Source organism: Aquarana catesbeiana, linkage group LG01 (assembly GCF_042186555.1).
Source record: "Aquarana catesbeiana isolate 2022-GZ linkage group LG01, ASM4218655v1, whole genome shotgun sequence".
Taxonomy (NCBI): domain Eukaryota; kingdom Metazoa; phylum Chordata; class Amphibia; order Anura; family Ranidae; genus Aquarana; species Aquarana catesbeiana.
The window spans coordinates 978,656,485-978,678,617 of NC_133324.1; the positions used below are offsets into that span (position 1 = coordinate 978,656,485).

The window sequence follows — 22,133 nt, forward strand, 5'->3', positions numbered from 1 at the left end:
TTGTTGTTAAGTAGAATCTGTTTGTAATTTTGAACATTTTTAACGTGTTTAGCTCCAGCCAAAAAATCTTTTTTAAGCTTTTTGGAAAACATAGGGAAGGGTTATCACCCCTGTGACATTTGTTCTGCTGTCTTTCCTCCTCTTCAGAAGATTTCACCTCACTTTTTGTCCCAATGAAAAATGTTTTTTGAAAATTTGGGTTTTTTTGTGTAACAAGGATTGGAAAGCATCAGTGGAAAGGAGAAATGTTTTTCCCATATTAACTCTTACAGGAGAGAATTTCCCTTCCTAGGGGTAGATTTCATCTCACTTCCTGTTGTCTCCTTCCGTTTGCAAGTAGGAGTCGTTTGTAAGTTAGATGTTTGAAAGTAGGGGCCTGCCCTATATACTCAGCAGAAATTTGGGCCTTAGGTGTTGCTGTGGCCAGAACACTGTAAGCCCTCACAGGGCCCTGCTGTGAAATATTAGATCAAGAATTGTAATTACATGCCCCTGTTGAACAGAAGCTGAAAAATTAGGCCTTAGGCACTGGTGCTGGTGCCACAACACTGCAACCCCTCACAGACACTCTAGTTGGAACGCAGGAACAAGCCCTGCTGCAAAGTATTGCATCAAAAATTGTAATTACACGCCCCTGTTAGACAGGGGCAGAAAAATTGGGCCTTAGGCACTGGTGCTGGTGCCACAACACTGCAACCCCTCACAGACACTCTAGTTGGAACGCAGGAACGAGCCCTGCTGCAAAGTATTACATCAAAAATTGTAATTACACGCCCCTGTTAAACAGGGGCTGAAAAATTGTGCCTTAGGCACTGGTGGTGGCGCCCAGAACCAAAAATGTTCTTACAAGCTATCAGCGTGATGATTGAGGAGGAAGAGGATAATTACTCAGGGATAGTCACTCAGCATCAGCATAGGCAGTCTTTGAAGGGATCTGAGATTTCAAAAAAAATTATTCGGTTACATCAGCATCAGGTGCTTGGTAGCTGGTGGTGATCCAAGACTGATTCATTTTTATGAAGGTCAGTCGATCGACCGAGTCGGTGCACAGACGCACCCTGTGATCGGTTACCACGCCTCCAGCAGCACTGAATGTGCGTTCCGAAAGAACGCTGGATGCAGGACAGGCCAGTAGCTCAATTGCATACTGTGCAAGCTCTGGCCAGTGATCCATCCTCAAGACCCAGTAACCCAGAGGATTTTCGGTGGGAAAGGTGTCCAAGTCTGATCTTGCCTATAGGGATTCCTGCACCATGTAAAACAGACGCTGGCGATGGTTGCTGGAACCGATCATACCTTGGGGCTGCGGACCAAAAAATTGTCTGAACGCATCGGTCAGATGGCCACCTTCTCCACCGCTCCTTCTTTGACTGACCGAAGCCTCAGCAACACGTTGTCCAGGAACAGGAGTTTGTAACCTCCCAGTCTCTGGGAACGCGTTGCACAGACCTTTCTGCAAGGCCTGCCGAAGATGTTTCATCCTCTGCTCCCTCTGCGATGGCAAGATAAGGTCCACAACCTTACCCTTGTAACGTGGATCAAGGAGGGTTGCCAGCCAGTATTGGTCCTTCTCCTTGATACCACGAATACGAGGATCCTTACGCAGGCTTTGCAGGATCAGGGAGGCCATGCAGCGTAGGTTTGCTGACGCATTCAGTCCAGAGTCCTCTGGGTCACTAAGGACGACAACGTCCGCAGCCACCTCCTCCCAGCCACGTACAAGTCCATGTGTTTCTTGGGACTGGTTCCTTAAAGACTGCTGCTGATGCTGAGTGCCAGGCTCCACCTCCATACTGACACAATCTTCCTCCTCCTCCTCCTCCTCGTCCTCTTCCTGTGTGATCGGCGGGCACGCAGGAACACTGTCTGGATAAAGGGGGCCTTGAGAGCTAAGGAAGTCCTCCTCTTCCTGCCTCTGTTCTGCCTCAAGTGCCCTGTCCATTATTCCACGCAGCGTGTGCTCCAACAGGTGGACAAGGGGGACAGTGTCACTGATGCATGCACTGTCACTGCTCACCATCCTCGTGGCCTCCTCGAATGGTGACAGGACAGTGCATGCATCCCTGATCATGGCCCACTGGCGTGGGGAAAAAAAAACAAGCTCCCCTGACCCTGTCCTGGTGCCATAGTCGCACAGGTACTCATTGATGGCCCTCTGCTGCGTGTGCAGCTGCTGCAGCATGGCCAACGTTGAGTTCCACCTGGTGGGCATGTCACAGATTAGGCGGTTCTTGAGCAGGTTAAACTCCTTTTGGAGGTCCGTCAGCTGAGCACTGGCATTATATGACCGGCGGAAATGCACACAGACTTTCCTGGCCTGCCTCAGGACATCCTGTAAGCTCGGGTACCTGCCCAAGAACCGCTGCACCACCAAGTTAAGGACGTGAGCCAAACAGGGCACATGGGTCATTTGTCCCTGTCGGAGGGCAGAGAGGAGGTTGGTGCCATTGTCGCAAACCACCATTCCTGCCTTAAGTTGGTGTGGCGTCAACCACCTCTGAACCTGCCCCTGCAGAGCTGACAGAACCTCTGCCCCAGTGTGGCTTCTGTCCCCCAAGCACACCAGCTCAAGCACCGCATGGCATCTTTTGGCCTGCGTACTTGCGTAGCCCCTTGAACGACTACGGAGCACCACTGGTTCCGAGGAAGAGGCCATGGAGGAAGAAGAAGAGGAGGGGGTGGAGGAGAGAGGCGTGTCACAATCATTAGCATTTTGGAGGCGTGGTGGCGGAACAATCTCCAACACTACTGCACCTTGTCCTGCATCCTTCCCAGCTGCCAGCAGAGTCACCCAATGCGCCGTGAAACTTAGGTAACGTCCCTGTCCATGCCTGCTGGACCATGAGTCAGCGGTAATATGCACCTTACCGCTGACCGCCCTGTCCAGCGAGGCATGGACATTGCCTTCCACATGCCGGTAGAGAGCCGGAATCACCTTCCGTGAGAAAAAGTGGCGTTTGGGTACCTGCCACTGAGGAACCGCACATTCCACAAACTCACGGAAGGGGGCAGAGTCTACCAACTGAAAAGGCAGCAGTTGAAGTGCTAGCAATTTTGCCAAGCTAGCATTCAACCGCTGGGCATGTGGATGGCTGGGAGCAAACTTCTTTCGGCGGTGCAGCAGCTGGGGCAGGGAAATTTGCCTGGTACAATCTGACGTTGGTGTACCAAAAGCAGATTGCCCACAAGTACTTGGCTGTGACACACCTAATTCTACACCTTCATTGTTCTCACTGCAGGTCTCAGAGAGGACTGGAGGTCTAGTGGGGTTGGAAATCTCAGCTGATGAGGAGCAAGGAGAGATCCTCTTTGTTCTTTGGTGTGGGTCTTTTAGATACGCTTGCCAACGAACTGCATGGCAGGTCAACATATGTCTGGTCAAGCATGTGGTACCCAAGCGGGAGATGTTTTGGCCACGTGAGATACGCTTGAGACATATGTTGCAAATAGCAGCGGTGCGATCTGATGCACTCGTCTCAAAAAAGGCCCACACCAAAGAACTTTTTGAATAACGCGCAGAGACTGCAGCGCCCTGCACATGTGGAACTTTGGGGTGTGATGCAGTCAATGTACTGCCCTTAGGCTGGCCCCTGGAGGGCATCCTGCCTCGTTGGTGATGTGCCACCTCCTCCTCCTCCTCTCTCCTATCAGGCACCCACGTTGAGTCAGTGACCTCATCATCCCCTCCCTTCTCATCACTGGAGCAAACCTGGCAGTATGATGCAGCAGGGGGAGCATGACTGCCAGATTGCTGTCCTTCTTGGGCACCCCCTCTGTCCATGCTCGTGTTACTGCCTTCATCGAGCTCAGTATCATCATCAGAGCCTTCCAAACGCTGGGCATCCTCCTGAAGCATGTACCCAACACTGTGGTCAAACAGTTCGAGGGACTCCTCAGGAGGACATGGTGGAGCTAGGGAAGGAGTCACGGATGACATTGAGCCGAGGGAAGAGGCCGCTGCTTTGCCAGACAAAGCACCCTGGGCATGGGTGAGAGAGGATGAGGAGGATGAGGACGGCTTGGTCATCCACTCGACCAAGTCTTCCGCATGTTGCGGCTCAACACGGCCAGCTCCCGAAAAAAAGGCCAAGCGTGTCCCATGGCCACGTGCTGATGAGGATGCACCGTCTCCACGACCAGCACTAGACACAGAGCCTGCTTGCCCTCTCTTATTGGCTTGTGACTGTCTGCCTCTCCTTCTTGGCCTTCCAGACATACTAATGGCCTGTAGCTGCACTAAGCTGGGATATATATATATATATATATATAGATATAGATATATATCTATATCTATATATATATATATATATATATAGATATAGATATATATCTATATCTATATATATATATATATATATATATATATATATATACATACTGATACTGCAGCTAGCAAAATCAACTGCTTGCCTGTAGTATGAGAACACCACCAACCTTCTACAGGTAGCTTTAGCTGAACACTGTGAGGTGGACGCACCCCACTAACTTGTAGGTTTAGCTGAACACTGTGAGCAGGACGCACTGCACTAACTGTAAATAGTCTAGCTGCCTGACCGTGGTACTAATAGGATCAAAAGAACACCAGTAATTTTCTTCAGGTAGCTGTTAATACTGTAACAAGACAAGCCTGCCTGTCAGTAGGAATATAACAGGAACGGATCTAGCTGAACACTGTGAGCAAGACGCACCCCACTAAATATAAATAGTCTAGAAGATAACAGGAACGGATCTAGCTAAACTGAATACAGTGTATATATATATATATGCAACACCTGGGATGCATATATATACACAATACACTGTAAGTGCAGCTAACTGACTGACTGTTCTGCCTAATCTATCTAACTCAAATGAAATGACACTGTCTCTCTGTCTATCTCTTTCAACGCCGGAACACACTACACAGGGCCGCCGTGCAGGCGGCCTTATATAGTGTGGGGCGTGTACTAAATCCCCTGAGCCATAATTGGCCAAAGCCTCCTTGGCTTTGGCCAATTACGGCTCTCTGTTCAGGCGGCGCTGTGATTGGCCAAGCATGCGGGTCATAGTGCATGCTTGGCCAATCATCAGCAAGCAATGCACTGCGATGCCGCAGTGATTTATGGGCCGTGACGCGCCACACAAATTTGGCGCGAACGGCCCATATCGTTCGCAATTCGGCGAACGACCGAACAGCCGATGTTTGAGTCGAACATGGGTTCGACTCGAACACGAAGCTCATCCCTATTTGCCAGTAATTCAACCTCCAGCACAAAATTAATCAGCTGATTGGACTGCAAGATTTACTTTGAGTTGACCTTTTGTTTCATTAGATCTTTAACAAATTACTGAATCATGTCCAATTCATTCGTTATATCCGCTATAATTTTTTTCGTATTCGTTGAAATTCGTTTTCTTTTTTTTTTCCGGACATTTGGATGCATCCGAATGTCCGAAAGATGCAAAATTCGTCCGAATTTAGGTTTGTTACGAAACGGATTGCACAAGCCTATCAACAGCTCACTGATCACACCAACGTTCCATGAGCCGTAGAATGTCAACATTATTTCAGGGATTCTCCGAGATCTCAATTTTTGCCACGCTTTCCTCCAAAAGTTAAAAGGGTGAGGAACTCCGTACTGTATTGTAGATTACAAGCCTCCTGCACTCTATACACTATAAAATAACTTAAGCATGTTGTATAAATACAAGAAGGCTTCTGTTTTATTGAACCATGCTCCTTTACGCCCCTCCCACTCTTAACACAACTTGACCACACCCACTGTTTGCTGAGGCACGCTGCCCATGCCGCATTGCTACTTGCATTAAATAGCCAAAGATAACTCCAGTCTTTTAACAATCCTACCAATGCCACTGACACAATGAAAACCATGCCCACTTTTTGTCATAGTGCACTACCCATACCACATTTTTTTTTCTTTTATCAAGTAAAGGGGCCCCAACATGTAACCTTGCAGAACACAGGCCCACTGATTTCATAAAACGCCCCTGAATGGGATGGAACTAGAACCGGAAGACTCCACATTTTTCCACTTTCCACCATGTTCTTTGAACAATCAACATTTGCGGTGACACGTGGCATTGTGATTGGATGAAGGTTTCTGTACCACTTATGTCTACATACCGGAACTGTTTCCTGTTGCTCATTAGAATTGAAGAAATGGCTTGGATAAGCTACAAAACGTCTTCAACATTGCAGGATTTGTCTAGTTCAATGTGACTAATTATTTTGCCTATTTAACCTACAGCAGCGATATTCAATTAGCGGACCTCCAGCTGTTGCAGAACTACAAGTCCCATGAGGCATCGCAAGACTCTGATAGCCACAAGCATGACACCCAGAGGCAGAGGCATGATGGGACTTGTAGTTTTGCAACAGCTGGAGGTCCGCCAATTGCAAATCCCTGACCTAAAGGATCAGCATGACATTTAACCGCTTGCGGACCAGCCGCCGCATTTTTACTGTGGCAGGTTGGCTCCGCTGTGCAAAATCACGTTATACTAGGCGATCTCACGGGACTTGCATAGCAGGTCCACCACAAGCTCCGTGAGTCGGATCACAGGTCCCGCGGACTCGATGTCCCCAGGGATACCCGCAATCGTCTTACGGAGAGGAAGAACGAGGGAAATGCTGATGTAAACAAGCATTTCGCCCTGTTCTGCCTAGTGACAGGACACTGATCACAGCTCCCTGTAATCGGGGGCGGTGATCAGTGACGTGTCATACACAGCCCCTCCCCCCACAAATAGAATCACTCCCCAGGACACACTTAACCCCTTCAGCGCCCCCTCCTGGTTAACCTCTTCACTGCCAGTCATATTTACAAAGTAATCAATGCATTTTAGTCCCAAAAAAGCCCTAAAAGTGTCCGATCTGTCCACCATAATGTCGCAGTCATGAATAAAAAAAAAAAAAAAAAAAAAAAAAAAAAAAAAAATCGCTGATCACCGCCATTACTAGTAAAAAAAAAAATTATTAATAAAAATGCCATAAAATGATCTCCTGTTTTGTAGACGCTATAACTTTTGCGCAAACCAATCAATATACGCTTATTGCGATTTTTTTTTACCAAAAATATGTAGAAGAATATGTATCGGCCTAAACTGAGGAAAAAAATGTTTTTTTATATATTTTTGGGGATATTTATTATAGCAAAAAGTTAAAAATATTGCTTTTTTTTCAAAATTGTCGCTCTTTTTTTGTTTATAGCCCAAAAAAAAAAATGCAGAGGTGATCAAATACTACCAAAAGAAAGCTCCATTTGTGGGGAGAAAAGAGCGTCAATTTTGTTGACCGTGCAATTGTCAGTTAAAGCGACGCAGTGCCGAATCGCAAAAGAAAAAAAACCTGTAAACTCTTTCGGGGCTGAAGCAGTTAAGCAACCAGCAATACTAGCCTACATAACAGATGTCATTTAAATAAAACAGTAAAAATTCAATATTTAGGCATTAGGAAAGCTTATTACCCCTGTCTGCATTTTGTTTTAGCTGCTTTCATTAAAGCTGACGAATAACATTTCTTTTATATTATAGTTCCGAAGGTCTGTATGCCTGTGACAAAAAATCAACTGCCTGAAACTAAGGGGACAATATAGAAGAAAGAACAAATAGCGCTATCCACTGTATATTATACTCTGTAGCATTTCAGAATATCATAGCCTGCATTTTGTAGCCCATTCATAAAATGCTTAACGCAGAAAGATCTCTGTAATTGAAGGGAGTTGGTCATGTGATTTGGACAGGTTTCCTTTGAACTTTTTTTTTCCTCATTCATTTTGATTGCACTCCATTGATTATTTTTTAATACCGTAATATGACTGCTATTTGAAAGGACTCCTACATTTTAAACCTCAGTAGAGGAGCGAGAGCACTTATTTACAGTAAAAGAGAAAAATGATGTTGATTATACCTTGGCTTGCTTATAGGTAGTTTTATAAAGTTGTCCTCGGAGAGCAAATCATGGCTGCCTCGTGGCTTCAAAATGACCTTTATCTCTGCCATCTTCATTTTTTTCAGATAAAGATCAGAGGGAGGGGTGGTGAGGAAGATATGTTTTACTGCTCTTCTTTTAATATTGAGTGTTCTTTTTGATTTTTTTTTCGTTCAACCACATGCCGACCGGGCCATAGCCGAAAGACGGCTACAGCGAGGTCGGCTTATTCCATGGACGTCCTCGCAGAATTGCGCTCCCGCGCGCCCCCCTGGGGCACGCATCCAGGAACATCCCTGACCACCGGGTCCTGCATCAGGGTAAATGGCTGCTGATAGCGGCCGTTTACCATGTGATCGCTCCGTCAAATGACCAAGCGATCACTTGTAAACAAACCGGCATCATGTCATGACCAGTGTTGCCAACCGTCAGTATTTTTACAGGCAGCCAGTAAAAACCGGGCACTTTTCTCCTGCCAGTAAATGTCAGTAAGAGGAAAGGGTTGCCAGTAAAAAAAAAAAAAATGGCTGTGGCGCTTGGCTCGGAACTGTGCATGCTCAGCTCGGGTCCAGAGCTGGCCGAGACCATCCGAGTGCCTGCTACAGTGTGTTCATGCGGTACAAGCCGGGGGCACATCTGGCGGAGGTGGTGCCTGAGCTTGTCATGTGATGTCATGATGCAAGGGAGCGGAGCGGCCAGAGCCTCATTTGCAGGTCTGCGGGACGGGAGCAAGGCAAGCCAGGAGTGGGACTATTTGGACTGGAGTGGACTGAAGAGACCACCTGGCATGGAGAGAGACTGTCACTGTGACTCAGGAGGGAACGTGTTGGTGATCTGTCCTGCTGCACACTCGATTTCTTGTGTGTGTGCCCGTCCATTCTAAATTCCTGCCCTTCTGAGTCCTGCCCCTGAGCCACTTATTTACTATATTGAAAATAAAATAAGAAATTTGCTGTAGTATCTACCTTAAATCATATTGCTAATTGCATATTGTACTTATTTGTAGCCTAAATACTGAAATTTGCACTTAAAACTGTAATTTTGTAACTTTTGGAAATGTCAGTAAAAACTTGGTTGTGCCAGTAAATTGTGGGTGTTGTGTCAGTAAATTTCAATCTGGTAGGTTGGTAAAACTGGTCATGACACCGGTTCCTACCTGCCCCGTCTGTAACGATCGGTACAGTGTGAGAGGAGAGATTGTTTGCAGCGATGTGGGCACTACAGATCCAGCCCACAGCTCTGCTCAGTGCCCACACTTTGCCAGTACTATGCAATACTCTGCCAATAAATTTTAATAGAAACAAGGAATTTTTTTTTTTAACAAATTTTCAGTCTTTTTTTGATTTATAGCGCAAAAAATAAGAAACCCAGCAGTGATTAAATACCACCAATAGAAAGCTCTATTGGTGTGATAAAAAGGACAAACATTTCAAATGGGTACAGTGTTGCATGACTGAGTAATTGTCATTCAAAGTGTGAGATCACCGAAAGCTGAAAATTGGTCTGGTTAGGAAGGGGGTTTAAGTGCCCGGTGGTCAAGTGGTTAATGTGGCGACACTTGTAGGGGGTCTACTGCCCTCCACTGTTAGCTGCTAATATCACAGTTTTAAGTATAATTATGTACATCACTTTCTGCCCCTGTGGTCTGGATTAAGAAACCAGGAAGGAGGAAGTAACAGGAGAAAGAGACTCGGCCACATGCTCTGTCCACGCTACTAAATCCTGGACCAGAAGAGACTAATATACACTTCTACAAAAAACAAACTAAAAAACTCGCGCTTAGTGGAAAAAAAGAATATAGAAAATTATAAAACCGTGGCTGCTGCTGCAAAGGTACTGAAACCTTAGTGATAAAAGTATATAAGTGATAACAGCGCTAACAGGATAACATGTCCTTGATGACGCCCTGGAGGGGCGAAACGCGTCAACGTAATTTCCGGTATACTGAACCAGTGACGCTACTTCCGGTTTCCGTGGAACGCACGCCGCTAGTGCGAACCCGGAAACACGCTGATGCCCATTTTAGCCTACTGTCTTGTGAGTGACACAAGTTAGCAGCGCAGTGTATTTTACAAATGCCAGTACTTCACATGAATTTTTTTTCTCTCTTTTGCTCAATATAAGTAAAAATCCTGGATCCCCCTGAGAATACCTTTTGGAAATTTGGATCTTTATTCCGTGCCTTCCTGTACCTCCAAGCCTGTTTGACCCCTGGACTGCAAAGCTGAGGGTCCACGGACTTTGGTGAGTAGGGGTGAAGATGGGAGATCATCTTATCAGAAGCACCCATCCAGTAACATTGATTACTATTGGAAACACCCAGCACATTTTTGAAAGATTTTTTCCATATTGTTTATTGTGTGACTTTTCAGCACTTTATTTTGTCATGTTCATGTATATGTATATGTTTGAAGCACCCAGCACTTTACACATTTTTTCATATTGCCTAGTGTGTTATACTAGCATGTTATCCCGTTAGCGCTGTTATCACTTATATACTTTTATTATACACTACTAATGATGGACTGTGCTGCTGTGTGCTCTATTGGTCTGCAGTAAAGTGAGTGACTACATCTCCCAGCATGCACAGGAGTGTTGTACTGTTGCTAAGGAAAAGTGCAGAGTGCTGCTGCGAAGGACCTGTGGGCAGAGAGTCTGCTACTGATAGCTGTGATTACAAGGCTACTGCGCTGAGCCTACCAAGCACTGTCGCTGTGGCTGTTTTTTGTGTTGCTCAAGGAGAGCCACCATTCTGCACATGCCAGAGAATGTACTATTGTGAAGCAATTACAGGTACTGTGCTGCTGTATTTCCACCCACATCAAAAGGAGAGACTATTAGTGCCAGATAGCTAGGTCTGCATTCCAGGCTGGTTGGACAACAGCTGCAGGATCTCCTCATCACCACAGATGCTGTCTTCTCCGACACAAAGACATAAGCTGCATTATGCTCAAGGGCTGCTGCATCTGGACTTTGCTGCAACAATTATCAGGACGCATCTCTATTATTACCTATATATACCTGGCTATAGGTACACAATTCCACCAGGGCCCCTATCGGTGTCTTTGCTGATAATACCTGTTTGTAAATTGGATGTACTGTATGTACAGTTATTACTCTCTTCTTATATAAAGCTTGTGTTATTTCTATACTGGTGTGCATCTATATGCTTATGGTTAATGTTATATGCTGATTGCAGTAGTTTTTCTGCTACCATTTGTATTGGTTAGATTACTGGTTAATTACCCAGGAAGGGATTCTCCTGTTCATAGAGGCCCTGTCCTGGCTGGAGGCACTGCCAACTTTATTATCAAACCCACTCTTCCACCTAGCAAAGGTTCTTGTTCGATTATTTACCCGCAGGTTTAGTACAATATCCTGTTTGGAAAGAGCTATTCCTCAACCGCCAGCCCCACACCCCACCACCACTACCAACCCCGCCCCCCAAAAAAAAAAAAAAAACAGCGCTACACACTTTAATGCTTGTAACTGGCTAAACTTATGCAATTCAGATTCTGGGTTGCTAATTCACTTGCCTACACAGTAAGGACAGTACCAGAAATATCATTCTTACCTGACCACTATTGACAGCTGCATGCTGAGCAGAACATCTGAAGATTGCCATTGTCAGGTATTTGATCAGAGAAGCTCTGGTTTCCAAGGAATATGGGACTTCTGTCATGAAAGAGAGAACCAAGTTTTAGTAGAAAGTAATTTCTTCTGCTTATTCAGACCCCTTTACATTAAACAGCCCCCGCACCTCTGCACCCCTTTATATTACACAGCCACCGCACCTCTGGACCTTTACATTACACAGCCCCCGCGCCTCTGGACCCCTTTACATTACACAGCCCCCGCACCTCTGGACCCCTTTACATTACACAGCCACTGCACCTCTGGACCCCTTTACATTACACAGCCACTGCACCTCTTGACCCCTTTACATTACACAGCCCCCGCACCTCTGGACCCCTTTACATTACACAGCCACTGCACCTCTGGACTCCTTTACATTACACAGCCACTGCACCTCTGGACCCCTTTACATTACACAGCCCCCGCACCTCTGGACCCCTTTACATTACACAGCCCCCCATCATATCACACAGCCCCCTGCATATTACACAGCCCCCCCATGTTATGCTTTAAAATTCCGCACACTCGTGGAATAGCAGTAAACTACGGTACTTACAAATCTCCATAGGTGACACTTTAAACAGTTTTACAGGTTACAGTTTATAGTTACAGAAGAGGTCTGATGCTAGAATTATTACTCTTGCTCTAACAATACCTCACATTTGTGGTTTGAACACTCTCTACATTTGCGGTCTTGACTTACGTTTGCGATAGCTTCTGTGCGCAATCACGGAGGGATGGAGCGCTTTACTTTTTTTTTCTTTATTTTTTCTTTTTTTTTTACACTGTCCCTTTAAAAAAAATGTCTGATCACTTTAATTGCTGTCATAAGGAATGTAAACATCCATTGTGACAGCAATAGGCAGTGACAGGTACGCTTTATGGAGGGATCGGGGGTCTATAAGACCCCAAATCCCTCATTTTCACTTAAAAGCATTCAAAACGCAGTTTGGCTGTTTTGAATGCTGTCATTTTTTAAAATTTGGCACCTTTAAGCCTTTGTTCGGGTCTCCAGCCAGCCGTCAGACGTGCACTGAGGGGCCGGACATTTAGAGGTGGGGGGGCCGGGTGCGGCCAACCCCCTGCTGTAGAGACATGAATCTTCCTGTTTGGGCAATGACACAAGGAATAGTGAACAGCTTAAGGCCCCTTTCACACATTGATGTCCATTTTGACATGCTCTGCTTGCTCAGCAGAGATTGATCCGTTGATCCCCACTGAGCCGGCAGATGACAGGTCCATCTCTGCTCACTGTACAGGGATGGACCTGTCAGAGCCCCGCTTTCCTCTATGGGGGATCAGATGAAAACTGACCGCCTGTCCGTTTTTCATCTGATCTGCCAGACGGATGGAAAATGGGGTTTCCATCCGTCTGCATTTAGCGGATCGGATGTCAACGGATATGTCACCGCTGACATCTGTCATTCCATAGAGGTATATGGAGCGTCCGTTCAGGTCCACCTGAAAAACTGACAGGCGGATCCGAACGGTCCGTATGTGTGAAATGGGCCTAACAAGGAGCACCAACTTATCTCAGGGGAAACAATAGCATGTATAATAAAGGTTTTCTAATCTGTTGAAATGCTAAATTGGGCCATGGATGGGTAGAATTTCAAAAGAAAATTCTAACGAAATGAATGTTCTAAGAAAGTTTGCCAATTTTTCCAGTCATTTCTGGGTGAAATTGAAACACATTGAAGAAACTGCCACCCCTCCCATCATACTGCCCTCCACTGCCACCCCCTTCCATCATACTGCCCTACACTGCCACCCCCTTCCATCATACTGCCCTCCACTACCCCCCTCCCATCATACTGCCTTCCATTACCACCCTCCCATCATACTGCCCTCCACTACCCCCCTCCCATCATACTGCCCTCCACTGCCACCCCTCCCATCATACTGCCCTCCACTACCCCCCTCCCATCATACTGCCTTCCATTACCACCCCCTTCCAACATACTGCCCTCCACTGCCACCCCTCCCATCATACTGCCCTCCACTGCCACCCCCTTCCATCATACTGCCCTCCACTGCCACCCCCTTCCATCATACTGCCCTCCACTACCACCCCCTTCCATCATACTGCCCTCCACTACCACCCCCTTCCATCATACTGCCCTCCACTGCCACCCCTCCCATCATACTGCCCTCCACTGCCACCCCTCCCATCATACTGCCCTCCACTACCCCCCTCCCATCATACTGCCCTCCACTACCACCACCTCCCATCATACTGCCTTCCATTACCACCCTCCCATCATACTGCCCTCCACTACCCCCCCATCATACTGCCCTCCACTACCCCCCTCCCATCATACTGCCTTCCATTACCACCCTCCCATCATACTGCCCTCCACTACCCCCCTCCCATCATACTGCCTTCCATTACCACCCTCCCATCATACTGCCCTCCACTACCCCCCCATCATACTGCCCTCCACTACCCCCCTCCCATCATACTGCCCTCCACTGCCACCCCTCCCATCATACTGCCCTCTACTGCCACCCCTCCCATCATACTGCCCTCCACTGCCACCCCTCCCATCCCCATCATACTTCCTTCCACTGCCACCCCTCCCATAATACTGCCCTCCACTGCCACCCCTCCCATCATACTGCCCTCCACCCCATCATACTGCCCTCCACTACCCTACTACCACTACCCACTACCCTTTTGCGCAAACCAATCAATAAAAGCTTATTGCAACTTTTTTTTACCAAAAATATGTAAAAGAATACGTATCGGCCTAAACTGAGGGAAAAAAAAAATACATATTTTTGGGGGATATTTATTATAGCGAAAAAATAATGCGTTTTTTTCAAAATTTACGCTATTTTTTTTTTATATCGCAAAAAAATAAAAACTACAAAGGTGATCAAATACCACCAAAAGAAAGTTCTATTTGTGGGGGAAAAAAGGACATCAATTTTGTTTTGGGAGCCACGACGCACGACCGCGTAAGTGTCAGTTAAAGTGACGCAGTGCCAAATCACAAAAAGTGCTCTGGTTTTTGGCCAGCCAAATGCTTTGGGGCTGAAGTGGTTACATTTTCTCCAAATGTTTTTTTATTTTTTTCATGCACATTAATGATTTTTTTTTTTTTTTTTTGGGTAGAACTCCACTTTAACAACACTGACTAAAGAACACCGGAGTGTGAATATACCTGAAGACTTATTTTCCAGGAATCCTTCCTTGAAAACCTCAGCTACCCAGGCCTGAAGTTCAGGGTCTTCCTTGACCATCTCATCACTTGTATAATAGTAATTAATTATGTCAGACACAAATCTAAAAAAGGGGAAAAAAAGAAAAAAGAAAAGGCTACTCTCATGGAGGAGATGCACAACAAAACTTAAAGCGAAGGTCCACTGACATCTTTTTTTTCTTTACAAACATTAACACCATCACATATTGACAATGGCACACTCACTGTTTTGGTGAATTATCTCCCCCGATGTCCGGTTTCGCTGTACAGAAGAAGTTATAAAAAATGTGGACGGCCGTTTTTATCTTGCTTGTGGGCATTTGAAGCCCACAAGCATTAACTTCCTGGTTCCAGTGATGCTGAGCTACCAGCATTCCTTGCTCGTTCCCACGCATGCTCAGTTGTAACTTTCTGGTTGCCATCACAACGGGCGGTGTCGTAGGAAATTTGTCTTTCCAAATCCCGTGAGAACTCACGGCGGGCCTCCGCAATGACTCCTGGAACAATGACACAAGCTCCCAGGAGAGGGGAGTTGCGGGAGCCGGGGCTCGGGAGGACGGATCAAGGGGGGCTTTTTTGCTGCCCCCCCTGCAAAGTGCCGCCCTAGGCCTGGGCCTTGTCGGCCTAGGCCAAGACACAGCACTGTTACTACTAGACCTCTCTGCAGCCTTTGATACTGTTGACCACCCGCTCCTTCTCAATAAACACCACTTCCTTGGCCTCCAATATTCTGCTCTTTCCTGGTTCTCCTCCTATCTATCACAGCGCTCCTTCAGTGTTACCTACAACTTTGTCTCCTCTTCTCCACTTCCTCTTTCTGTAGGGGTCCCCCAAGGCTCTGTTTTTGAACCCCTTCTCTCCCCTATGTACATCTCTTCTCTTGGTCACTTAATAACCTCCCACAGTTTCTAATACCATCGCTACACTGATGACACCCAAATCTATCTCTCTACTCCTCACCTCACTCTTTCACTATCCTCCCACATTACTAACTTACTAACTGACATATCAACATGGATGTTGCACCACTTCCTAAAACCTAATCTTTCTTAAGCCAAGTTGGTAATATTCCCTTTAACTCATACCCTCCTCCCTGACTTTTTCATCAGGATCAATAGTACAACTATCACTCCCTCCCCTCACGCCAGGGTGATAGGTGTAATCCTAGACTCTGATCTGTCCTTTCGGTCCCAAATCCAATCGCTGTCAAAAGCTTGTAGACAACATCTCCATAATATCTCTAAAATTCGCCCCTTTTAATTAAAGCACCTAGCTACGCTTTACTCCCTTGTTATCTCTCGCCTTGAATCTTACAATACCCTTCTCACAGGCCTAGCACTCCATAGGCTATCCCCTCTTCAGTCTATCACGAATGCTGCTGCCAGACTCATCTACCTTACCAACCACTCAGTGTCTGCCACCCCTCTCTGCCAATCCCTCCACTGGCTTCCGATTGCCCAGTGAATTTAATACTTAATACAAAATACTAACCACAACATACAAAACTCACAATCTGCCCCGAGCTACATCACCAATCTTGCCTCCAAATATCACCCAAACCTTCCTTTCTGCTCCTCCCAAGACCTCCTCCTCTCCAACTCTCCTGCCTCCAGGAACAACAAAATATACAAATAGGCACTTGGTATCCATTTTTAATGTACAGAGAGGAAGAGGTGGAGCTCTAAGGGCAAACGGTGGAGCCTAAAGAGGAAGGGGTGTGGTTCACAGATGACAGGGCGGGTATTAAACAGGAAGGGGTGTGGCCTTGACACAAAGGGGTGGGTCATATTTAAATTAGAGGGTGCACGAGTTTAGTCAGGCCTAGGGCAGCACAAAACCTAAATACACCACTGAGTAGTAAGAGTATGGAGTAATGGCCATTGGTTTTAGTAGTTAGTAAATTATTATTGAGCTTTAGTAGGGCATTTTCTTTGGAGTGCTGCGAGCCAAAGCCAGACTGTAAGGGGTTAATAAGGTTGTTTTCAGTGAGGTAGGACCTCAGAAGGTTGTAGACTAAGCATTCTAGAATAAGTCGTTTTGTTTCTGAATATCAAAGATCTTTACCTTTCTATAGCTGCCCAGATCTTCAGGCCATCATCTCTATACAAGTAGTTGGGAATTTGGTCCATTCCTCTCCCCTTTATATCATCAGGGAGACAAAGGCTGCTATAGGTCAACTCGGCCGTTACTTTCTTCAAAAGTACTGGGACCCCTCCTTTCCCAGTCGCCGAAGCCTTAAGAGAAAATACAGAAAAACAAAATATGTGTAAAAATATTGTCATGAAATCTAACAAGAGTGTGATGAAAAGGAGATGAGAAGGTCCATCGCTATCAGGGCTATATGAGTTCATTAACCACTTCCCGACCGCCTCACGGAGATATACGCAGAAGGGCACATACAGGTAGTTTAACGTACCTGTACATTGCCCTTTAAGAGGCAGGTTGCAGGCGCGTGCCCGCCAGGAGCTCCATGACCGTGATTGCGGGTCCCACGGACTCGATGTCCGCAAGGATACCCACGATCGTTTCACGGGGAGATGCTAATGTAAACAAGCATCCCCCCGTTCTGCCTAGTGACACTGTCACTGATCACAGCTCCCTGTAATCGAGAGCAGTGATCAGTGATGTGTCACACACAGCCCCTCCCCCCCACAGTTAGAATCACTCCCTAGGACACACTTAACCCCTACAGCGCCACCTAGAGGTTAACCCCTTCACTGCCAGTCACATTTTTACAGTTGTCAAAATTGTCCGATATGTCCACCATAATGTCGCAGTTGCGATAAAAATCGCAGATCGCCGCCATTACTAATAAGAAAAAAAAAGTCAACAAACATGTATAAAACTATCCCCTATTTTGTAGATGCTATAACTTTTGCGCAAACCAATCAATAAGCTTATTGTGATTTTTTTTTACCATATCGGCCTAAACTGAGGAAAAAAATGTTTTTTTATATATTTTTTGGGGATATTTATTATAGCAAAACGTAAAAAATAAGGGAAATCTTGAGGTCCATGCACCCTACCTGAAAGGCTTTCCCCTCCCGGTGTGTGGGTTCAGGTGTATGACCGCAAACACAGACAGGGGTGCATTTGGGGCCTTTCACCCGCACACCTGTCAAATCAGGACCTGCGGCTGTGTTTGTACAGCTGCTCTGTCCCCATAGAGTAAAGCTGTGTACACACGAGCGGAATGTCCGACAAAAAAAGTCCGACAGAAGCTTTTCATTGTCTATTCCGATCGTGTATATGCCTCATCTGACTTTTTTTTTCTAAAGTTCTGATGGACCTAGAAATGGAACATGTTCTAAATATTTCCGACTGAACCAATTCCTATCGGGAAACACGCTCGTCTGTATCCTGTTCCGACGGACCAAAAACGACGCATGCTCTGAAGCAAGTACGAGATGGAAGGTATTGGCTACTGGCTATTGCACTTCCTTTTTCCCGTCGTACACATTGTACGTCACTGCGTTCTGGACGGTCTGACTTTGGTGTGACCGTGTGTAGGCAAGACCGCTTGAATGGAATTCCTTCGGAGTCCGGTCGGAGAAACCGTCGGAGTTTATTCTGACGGCAAAACCGGTCGTGTGTACGCGGCATAAGACAAAGTTCACATCTATGCATGCCGGAAATGTGCTCATAATCATGTGCTTTTCCCAACATGCACAGAAACACGCTACTATTTTTAAGGCTCACATCGGTGAGATAATTGTTAATGGCATATTTGCATATCTGCAAACTAGGGCATTTTTTTCTTGCACCAAACCACATGGTACCACAGCACCATGCGGTTCAGTGCAGCTAATTTTTGGAAAAGAATCAGGAACTTTATTTCCATGTTTCTCACTCCTAGGGGCTTCCCTTTGAAAAAAACTGGCTACCCTACATGTAAAAAAACACCTGGAAATACGCCTGCTCTTTGTCTCACCTGTATATGTAAACCAAAGCTAACAGGTGGCTCCAGCCACATGAACGAACCACTCATTCATGTGGTCAGAGTATCTGTGAGAATTAGCTCTTAATGGGCACCTTAATTCTTACTCATGGACCTAGTCTTCTCTTTCAATTTGCTGATTTTTGTTTTTTTTTCTGACAGTATATTTCAACCTGTAGATGTTTATTGTACCCATCCTGTCCGCATCTTTTACATGTATTCTTTAATTACATCTTGATTTTACTTGAATATTCCATCAATGGCCTACAACTGTACTGTTATCCTGTTGTTCAAAAATACTCACCTTCTCTCCAGTGCTGTGATGTCCCAGATCTCCCAGGTGGCCACTGATATCTTGAAACCAGCAACTTGTGGGTATCAATCCCCGGACAACTTCATTCACCGGGCTGAGATGACATCACCCCCTTGCATGCGTGAGTTTAGTCATCTCAGCATTGGTGAAATTGCACACTGAGCCGCAAGTGCGGGCAGACAGGTAGGTAAGAAACTTTAATGTAGAAGCCATCAGCAGGGGGGTGGGCACACAGGGGTATCGAAACTGCAGGAAGGGGGAGGGGTCAGAAAGTAAAAGCGGCGATCGAGAGTGCAAGGAAAGGGGATGTGGGTGGCACAATTATTGGAACTGATCCCCCTGTGGCTCTCCCTGCAGCAGCTGGCAGGAGGAAGAGGAGGAGAAGCAAGCAGCACTGTGGGGTAAGAGGGCACACAGGGAGATCGGAGCTGTGAGAAGGGGGCAGATGGCACAATTACTGAAACTGATCCGCCTGTGGCTCTACCTGCAGCAGCTGGCAGGAGGAAGAGGAGGAGAAGCCAGCAGCACTGTGGGTGTCAGGGATCCACCAGCATGGGAAGTACGAATATGCGTGTGCGCATGTGCAGGCGTGCCGCTGGTCGATCTGAGCATTAGCGTGTGTGTGTGCACCGGGCATGCGCACGTGTGCGACGGTGCGGTTGCGCACTAGCGTTTGGCGCCAGTGGCCCTTTAAAAGGATCTTAGCTACACTTGTGCGGTGCTTTTCGTCTGCAGCTCTGTGCCCAAGTTCTTGATTGCTGCTTGTTTGGTCCTGTGATTACTGACCCGGCTCCTGTCTGATCGCCCTGACTTCTCCTGTACCGATCCCGGCTTGCCTGACCCTGCATATGGACTTCTGCCTGACCTCTGCTGCCAAACCCCTGCCTGCCATCTGACCTTGCTCCAGCCTACTGCACCTGCCTGCTTGTCTATCTGTTCTGACCCGGCCTGCTTGACTATTCTTCTGCCTTGATCCGAGTGTGCTGTATCATATCCAGGTCCTGTAGCCACTGCTCCGGCATCCGCCGGTCCTTTGGTCGCTGACCCACTGTCATCCCAGCCATCTCCTGTGGTTCCAACCTACCTGGAGAACCTTCACTCTGCTACACGTCAGCTGCTGCAACCTGCTCAGACACTCCTACCCCACTGTGTTCACAGGACCACTATCTCCATTCCAGTGGCCCCTGAACCAGAGTTGTAAGAGAGGTCTTCTACCAAGTCAGGCTTATCACCAGGTACCTAACTGTACTAACAGCCATGTCTGAGCCTGCAGGAGAAGCCTCCGCCATGAAGGAGATCTGCACACACCTTGCGGCCCTCACACAGGCCGTGAAATCCCTACAAGAAGGCTATACTAAGCTAGAGGAACAGGTCCAACATCTCTCTGTTGCCAGTAACATGGCTCCTGCATTTTCGGCTTTACCTGCACAGTCCACTTCTCAACCGTCAGTGGTGATGATCCCACTGGAACCAAGGGTTCCCATCCCTGAAAGATTTTCTGGAGACTGATCAAAATTTTGGGCCTTCCGTAATGCTTGCCAGCTGTATTTTGCCCTCCAACCCAGGACTTTTTCTCTAGAAGCCACAAAAGTGGGATTTGTGATCTCTCTGCTGCAAGGGGAGCCTCAGACCTGGGCCCATCGACTTCTCGAGGGAGACTGTGCTCAGACTCATTTCTTATTGTCCTTCTTTGAAGCCATGGCTCAGCCTTATGAAGACCCCCAGCGGACCGTCACAACCGAGTCTGCCTTGTTTGCTCTCCAGCAAGGTTGCAGAGTAGCCGAGGACTATGTCATGGACTTTAGACGCTGGAGCGCAGACACGCAATGGAACCACGCAGCCTTATGACATCAGTTCCGTATGGGCCTCTCAGAAGGACTAAAGGACGAGCTTGCTCATGTTGGCATTCCTGATACCCTTGAAGGCTTAATCTCCCTAGCTATCCAAATGGATCTCTGGCTCCGAGAGCGCCAATTTGAACGCACCTCCCAACAAAGCCGCCTGGTTTGGATGACTGCAAAGGCTCCGATTCCTGCCTTTCCGTTATCTATCTGCTCCTTGTGTGGATCCCGCCAGTTTAGTCCCCGACACTTCCGAGCCTATGCAGCTGGGACTTATGCGACCCACCTTGCCTCCGGAGGAACGTGCACAATGCCGTTAGTTGAACTTATGCCTCTACTGTGGTGGATCAGGTCACTAAGTGAACTGCCCCGTTAAGACACGTAAGTGTCTCTACTCTGTTTCTGCCAGTCCTTCATCCTTATCTGCCAACACAACCCACCTTGCTCTTCCTCTCTCATTGCAGTTCCAGGGAAAGACCGTCTCAATCAGCGCCATCATTGATTCTGGGGTGTGCAGTTGTTTTGTTGATGCCACCTTTGCCAGCCAACAAGCCTTGCCTCTTCGGGAGAAGACACATGGACTTTCCATCTATCTGGCCGATGGTTCCCATATTAAATCAGGTCAAGTGACCCAGGAGACCTTGCCTTTGCCAGCCGTCACCCTTTCCCAACATAAGGAACTTTTGACCCTTGATGTGATTTCCTCTCCTTTGTTCCCCGTGATTCTGGGCATACCCTGGCTCCAGGACCACAACCCCTGTATCAATTGGGCCACTGGGGAAGTGAAATTCCAGTCTTCTTACTGCCAAAAGCATTGCCTACTTAAACCCCCAATCCACCAACTACTCTTCTGTGCCTGGACTTCGACCAGAATCTGTGCCAGTCTGTGCCTGAACCATACCATGAACTCCTTGATGTTTTCAGCAAGTGGGGGGCAGACTCCCTTCTGCCTCACCGTCCTTATGACTGCCCGATCTAACCTCTCCTGGGGGGCCGAGATTCCGTCCGGGCGTATTTTCCCTTTATCTGAGAAAGAATAGCAGGCTTTGAAGATCTACATTAATGAAAATCTGTAGAAGGGATTTATCCGCCATTTGACCTCCCCAGCAGGCGCTGGAATATTCTTTGTCACTAAGAAGGATCAGACTCTTCGTCCTTGTGTAGATTATCGTGAGCTGAACAACAACACTGTCAAGAACCGCTATCCTCTGCCTCTGATACCAGAACTCTTTCAAAAGCTAAGATCTGCCATTATTTTCACCAAATTAGA

The 22,133-nt window shown here is 46.9% G+C and overlaps 1 protein-coding gene across 1 annotated transcript in view; it reads right to left on the bottom strand.

Moving 5' to 3' along the window:
• Positions 1-22,133, bottom strand: part of LOC141128986 (hydroperoxide isomerase ALOXE3-like) — a 175,931-nt gene that overhangs the window by 24,707 nt on the left and 129,091 nt on the right. The window contains exons 10-12 of the mRNA XM_073616676.1: positions 16,837-17,006; positions 14,734-14,855; positions 11,505-11,605 (exon numbers count right to left, since the gene is read on the bottom strand). Of these exons, the coding sequence (XP_073472777.1) occupies positions 11,505-11,605; positions 14,734-14,855; positions 16,837-17,006 (393 nt within the window). The remainder of the gene's footprint in view (positions 1-11,504; positions 11,606-14,733; positions 14,856-16,836; positions 17,007-22,133) is intronic.